This window comes from Aquila chrysaetos, chromosome 6, assembly GCF_900496995.4.
Source record: "Aquila chrysaetos chrysaetos chromosome 6, bAquChr1.4, whole genome shotgun sequence".
In the NCBI taxonomy this organism is placed as follows: domain Eukaryota; kingdom Metazoa; phylum Chordata; class Aves; order Accipitriformes; family Accipitridae; genus Aquila; species Aquila chrysaetos.
Window position 1 is genome coordinate 53,371,330 of NC_044009.1, and position 6,675 is coordinate 53,378,004.

At 39.6% G+C, this 6,675-nt stretch overlaps 1 protein-coding gene across 5 annotated transcripts in view; it reads left to right on the top strand.

Moving 5' to 3' along the window:
- GPD2 (glycerol-3-phosphate dehydrogenase 2) overlaps positions 1-6,675 on the top strand; it is a 79,200-nt gene that overhangs the window by 58,976 nt on the left and 13,549 nt on the right. The window contains exon 17 of one of the 5 annotated variants that reach the window (XM_030017337.2): positions 2,662-5,812. The exons of the other annotated variants lie outside the window; for them this stretch is intronic. Within the exon in view, the coding sequence (XP_029873197.1) occupies positions 2,662-2,787 (126 nt within the window). The 3' untranslated portion in view covers positions 2,788-5,812. Of the gene's footprint in view, positions 1-2,661; positions 5,813-6,675 lie in introns of those variants that run through there. 5 annotated transcript variants of the gene reach the window in all.

Sequence of the window (6,675 nt, forward strand, 5' to 3'; positions counted from 1 at the left end):
CCCTCTTACCTCCCTTTGCATATGAAAGCTTTTATTTGTGGGGGGGAACCCACCATTTACTGCAAGGGCTGTGTTAAACTATAATTTGGTTAGTTTGGTTACATTGTGGTTAAGAAGTTGAAACAACTAGTAATTATGTCTTCTGTGGATTTTTGGTGGCTTTCTGGGGTTTTTGCTTTACTGTGCTGAATAGTCTCATTAGGGGTTGCCTCCTTAAGGCATAATATCTGTAGAATATAAACGGCAAGTCACTGTTTTGGTATAGTTTCACAGTTACATTTGTAAAACTGTGTAATGCTGTGGCTACTGGCTTCTCCTATACATTTCATAATGCAATCTAAATATTTAACACCAGTGTTGGGCACTGCAGTAATGATCACTTGTGCCTATGCACCTCCTTCCTGTAGAGGCAGAGAGCAGCACATGGGGAGCTGCTGCGTAGCCAAGCGCTAAGTAGGAAGTATGGTAATAAAATTAACAGGAGGTTGCCATGGAAGGAACAAAATACATTAAATGTTTGTTTAATTTTTTTTAATGGATCTGTTAAGTCAGTTCCCAATACTTTCATGTTTGCTTTCTGAAAACTTTCAAGTAATTGCATTTTACCGCAGAATGCTTGTGGAAAGCCATGTGCAAATATTTGTGGATGTTTATATTAGAATATAGGAACACGTTGTACCAGGGTGGCTGCGTAGCTCTCCAGGTGGGGAGCAGAGCAATGCCAAGTGCTTTCATTTGGCCAACTGCAGATTGCCAACGTAACTCAAATAATGGTCTCGTGAGAACTGGTCCCGGCAGACACCAGTGCTTACAGGTGTTTCACAAAGAGAAAGTGGACTGCATTGATCAGCGTTTAATATAAACAGGTCGTTCCACCGTGGCAGGGAGGCAGAGCTCTGACAGTGTTTATGTGCACACAGAGCTGTCTTATGGCAGTGACTGTTTTTCTGAAGACTTGAATACAGAAGTCTAGTGCTGCCGTCATTTATGCTCAAGAAAGGAGGGGGACCTTGGGAACTAGTTTCAGTATGTAAAGGCAAAACCACCCCCACGTTAAATGAGAAGGAAGCTTTTTCCGCAACAGCAGATTTCCTCTCGGGTCCTGACAGACCCATGTACCAGAAACTCTTGTTTTCATGGCGGTGCCAGAGGATCAGCCATTTTTTTTGTGGTCACCTCCCCAAAGAGCATGCAGTATAGTCAGAGCAGACAGACACAAGACTGGCAATCGGGTGTATCGTCAAGCAGGGTGAATGGGTGTGAGGGCAATGTCTCTCCTCTTAGGGCTTCCCAGTCTGTGCCTAGGGATTGCTCTGTAAGTGGGGAGGGAGGCGAGGGAGAACACCAAGCCCAAGCAATGGTGACATTCCCTTGCTGGCTGTAGCTACTGCTCTTACTGCTGCTTGTCTTCTCCTTCCCAGCTCGGTCATCTGTCTTGCCTCAGGGCTGTGCAGTGTGATCAAAATGCCTTCAAATGCAGGGAGGTTTTTCCAGCCTCGGCTGGGTCTGTAAAGCATGGGGTTCTCTTCTGTCCCTTCCTCTGCCAGGTACTACTTCCAGCTTTCGCAGGGTTGATACTACATTTGCATAGGTCCAGCTGCAGATATAATTAATAGATTTTCCTATGGAAGGGAGGAAATCTAAAGGATTCTTAGCACTCGATGGGAGTAAGAAATTGCATTTTGTAAGTGCCGATTGCTTTCCATGGTAGTCTTTGACAAGCTGACTGCATGTAATTTCAAGTCTAATGCTCACTTTATCCATGGGATAAAAAAGAATTAACTAAAATCTTAGTGCTAGTGTGTGTTCGTTAAGATAGAGCTGAGTCCAGTTTCAAGGACTTAAAGGCAAATTAGTTTTAAAAGTCTATAAAGGAATTCGGATTTGAAAGAATTGTGGAAGTCAAGTACACTATCTCTACAAAGAAGGGCATATCAATGAAAAAGGGTATGGTCCGGGGTCAGTTGTAGATCAGGAATGGTGTTCTTCTATTAGTTACAACTTTCAGATATTTAAAAAAAAAAAAAAAAAAAAAAGAAGGCACGCGTGAAATAGATGGGTTCTCCGACATTCTTAAATGTCACTGAAAAACCCTGGTGTTGATGGTTGCCTGCACTGTTACTTCCAAATGGATTGTATTTGGTACTTCTACTCTTCCTGCCACCCATGCCTTGCCAAAACCTTCATTGATATTTCTGGAAAATGTAAATGAGCTTCAAAGTGAGTCTTTGAAACCATACAGCAGTTTTGTTTTATATATGGAAAAATCAGTTCTGTATATTCATTAATTATTTTGTCCAAGAGCCAGTAGCAAGTGTTATCTCAGCCATTTAGACTGGAACTGTGACAGTGTCCACCGTCGGTGGCTCGGGGGCAGGACAGCCAGCCGTGTCCGTACAGCCCTCGTGCAGAGGAGTTAATAGTACCAAGCTGCTATTAACTCCATGCACCAAGCTGCTGGTGTCCTGTGGCCCGTAAGCCGTACTGGTGGAGGGCTTGTGCGGTGTCCGCTCTGGGACTGGTATCAGCTGCGGTTACCCTGCTGTCCCTCTGGCTGCTCTGCTTACTGAGGTCTTTCCATGAGGGGCTGTACCGACGGTCAACCTTTGCTCTTTGTCTTGCAAATGAGTTAACAGGATGCTCTCCCTCTTGTGTCTTAAGCTCATGAGTGCTATTCAGAAGGGCCATGTGTCTGGAAGCCGGCTGGCTGTGCTCATGAAGACTGCAGAGGAGAATCTGCATCAGAGGGTGGTGATTCCGGTGGACCGGAGCGGTGGTGGACTGTGAGTTCAAACACAACGTCTGCTCACAGCCACGGCTAACGGAGACATGTAGCTGCGTCTGTCTGCTGAAAAACATTCCAGTGCTTCTGATTGTCCTTGCTTGTTCAAGATGACCAGTATCTGTCCATTGGTGTAGCTCTTACAAAAATACATTGGTGCGGTTTTTTTCATTATTAATGGTTTTCTGTACAGCTCTTAATACTCCAGTATGTGGCCTTTTGGATTGGGTATTCTTTAGTCACAGGGGCTTATTAACAAAGAGTTCAGGAATACAGTCTAGAAAGATTTGGGTGCACACACAAGCACGTGTGCACGTACTGCCTTGTTCATTAGCTTTTATATCACCTTTACCTCTTAAAGAAAATGATGCTCAGAAAGTGAATCCTGCCTTTAAATGCATTGCATTGAGTTTTGCAAATATGCATTTAGTATTTAAAAGCTGCTGATCTGTCCTCTTCAACAAAGAGCAAGAGAGGGAAAGCTGACGTTCTGGATTGGAGATAGTATCGTGAAAGGAACAAAACTGATGCTTCCTGAGGTAGTGATTACTGTGAAGAACTGTCATGAGCCTTCTGTAGGTGGTTGGTTTTGCTCTTTCGAGTGCTCTGTTATTTCAGTGGTACCAATACTTGGCCAGACAAAAATATCAGCAGTATGAAGCTGGAAAACTACAAGACATCTTGATTAATCACCCAAGCTAATAATTTAGTTAAAAGCTAGGGGACAGCTTTCCTTTCTCCCATATTAATAAAAATAAGCTTCCTTTAATAAACAGCATTGTCTAGCAGGTGGTGTTTTATGCTGTAAAGTGCTTCATACTGTTTCCAGTATGTCCAGTTTTGGACAAACACTGATGATATGTAGAATATGGCAGTTTTTGATAGCATAACAGTCTTAATTGTTTATTTAAAAATGCTGAAAGTGAAACAATGAAATTTGTTATGCATTCCACTAACTTTTATAGAAAAGTGAAAGGGCTATTTTTCAGCAGATTCATGAAAAAAACCAAACAATTAGGACCACTCACTTGAGCTGTTTTCAACAACGTTGTATCTGGCTATTTGCCTTTCTATTGTTAGATTGACTAGGTTCAAGATCAGATGGAAGATTTCTGCCTAATGTAGAACAAGGAAGGGAAAAACATAAGAATGGTTCATTGATGAATTTCTCATTCTGTTATATTCTTTGAGTATAAATACCAATTTACAACTCAAAACAAACTTCAGTTTCAAGGTGTCAGAATTTCTACTTGTGTAAAATCTGATATATTTTAACTGATGTCACCACTTTCACTAATGGAAAATAACAGTACAGGAATGAACAGCGAAGATTGCTTTGATATTTTAAAAGGGAAAATGATTACATACACAAAGTGGAGATGCTGAGGAGTGTTAGTATGTAGCATAGTAAGTACAGATGTCATGTTTGGCTGGAGAGGCAGAGTCTTTTTAAAAAAAAAATTTAAAATTCAGGTGTTTAATAGTAGTAGATAAAAAAAAAAAAAGGGGGTGGGGGGCAAGCCTCACTTAAAATTCAGCAAATGGTTATATTTCTGTCAGTCCAAACAATTGGTAAAATCTGGAGGGAAGGAGACAGTCTCGGGTAAAATGCCTTTCAGGTGTTTTTTGCATCTTAAATTTTTTTTTGACGCTGCCTTGTACCAAAATGCAGATAGTGTTAAGGTGTTACGGCTTCTTTGCTTCGAGTCGTGTGCTAGTGAGGCACAGTCTACGTGAATGAGGAGTTAGCATATTTGACAATGTAAGAATTCTATGAACAAAGGGGTTTGTTTCTGTGGTCCTGTAAACTTTTCTTTTTGAAATATGTTTCAGTATATTCAGGTAAAGTATGTAATGTTTGACACAGCTTCATATTTCCAACACCTGTTTCAAATAAGAACACAGTAACAGATTTTACATATAGTGCAGAATTGGAGGGAAATGAATGTACAATACACAGGTTATTTTGGTTCAGTGAGCAAGGTAAGGAGGGAAGGGGTTTAGGATTCTACTGTTAACAATAATTTAAGGAAAAAAGAAAAAAAGTAAAAGTAATGAGACCTTTTCCAGGCCACATAAAGAAAAATATTTACGATATTTAACATCTTTTGTACGGTTTAAAGAAAAATTCTCCTCCACTCCTCTATAAATGGCACTGTTAAGAATTAATAATACAAGTTTACCTGTAAAGCCAGGATTTTCTGCTTTGTACCCAAAGTATACTCTTTGTTCTCTTGTTTTAGTAATATCGCATACAGAATGTGACTTTGGGATTTTCTTGGCTATATGTGTGTCCTCCGATATGAATTTGCTTTGCATCTTAGGCACTTTACTGTCATGCTTCTTTGCTCTTTTGTATGGCACAGCAAGATCTTGTATGCCTACCTTGTGTAACAAGAGAAGATTGCATGTGTTACTTAAAACAGCTAAATCTATACATGGAAAAAATCTAGAAGTATTTATTTATCACCTCTCATCTGTTTTCAGGAATGTTGGCTTTGTTGTTTTTTGGGGGTTTTTTTCCATGTGAATGTACTGTAGAAAGAGTTGTAAAATGTCACTGTCTTGCATTGTTCTGATCCTAGGTGGAAAAACAGCAATGTGATTTTTTTTTTTTTTTTTTTTTTTTTTTGAGGTGGGAGTTGTATTTCTGGATGGGGGGGTTATTTTGTGTTTTAAATAAACTACGCCTGTGGGGGAGGGGATGCGTGTACATGCAGCGTGTTTATATATGCGTGTATCAATACATGTGTATATATGTACACACATACATACACACTGCATGTTTTACATGTGGCACTTACGTATTTTGTTAGGTTACTGTTCTAGACTGAACTGTTAAATACTGTGTTTGAGGCTGGGTTGTCATTTTTATAACTGTCTTGGTGTTTTACTGCCATTATTTATTACTTTTGATATACAGAATGAGCCGCATGCATTTATAGAGCAATAAGAGGATGTATTTAATGTGCCTTGTTTTTAACTGAGTAAGAGCTGAAAGCATGAATCAATAAAACTGATTAAAAATGGTCCCTTCACTGGCAGTTTGTTATGGCAGTTACAAAAATAACTTTGATTGGCCTTGAAAAAGTTTATTTTTAAAGGAAAAATGTTCAGATAGATGCTTCTTAGTAAACATAACATAATTTTGTCCATGCTTTCCCATTTTAGCTCAGAATTTAGCACTTCATAGTTTAAAAGTGAAAATTAGGAGTTAATACAGCACTTAGCATTCTTGGGACGTAGGAGCTGTGTGCGTTCGCCGATGACACGCAGGGTAAGGTATTCTGCACTGCCATCTCATACTAAAATTACAGCCAGCCAATTGGCCTGGATTTTTTTTTTTGGGGGGGGGGGGAAATGCCAGTTGCAAGTGTTCCTTTGCACACTGATGAATTTTATCATAACCAAAATCAATAGAAATGAATGGAAGAGATTTCATAATCCATTTTGATCATTTTACATGTCAAGTTAGTCCAGGGTTGCCATGTGTTGATAAATGTTCTGACAGAAAAAATGCTATATATTTTCATTGTCAGTAAATCAGTAAAGCTGTTATCAGTTTTAACGCAATTTTTATAATCTCCATATTATTTTATAGGTTTTAATTTACACTTGTAATAGGGATATTCCACAACTGCGATTTAGCTGTGCTGAATACAGGGGCTGTGTATGTGCAGCCAGAATAGCTCCCCTCCGCACGTCCCCCACAGAAATAAACAGGACCAATACCTCCAGAGTATAATTACAAAGATTATGAATTTTATCTAATCTGTGGTGTGTAAGTAGTATGTCAGAAAACGTTTGCTACAATCATCTTTGTCCCAAATATTCTGCAGCACTAAAATTGCCTTGGGTCATGATCCTGAATTTGCTACTCGGCACAGAACTGA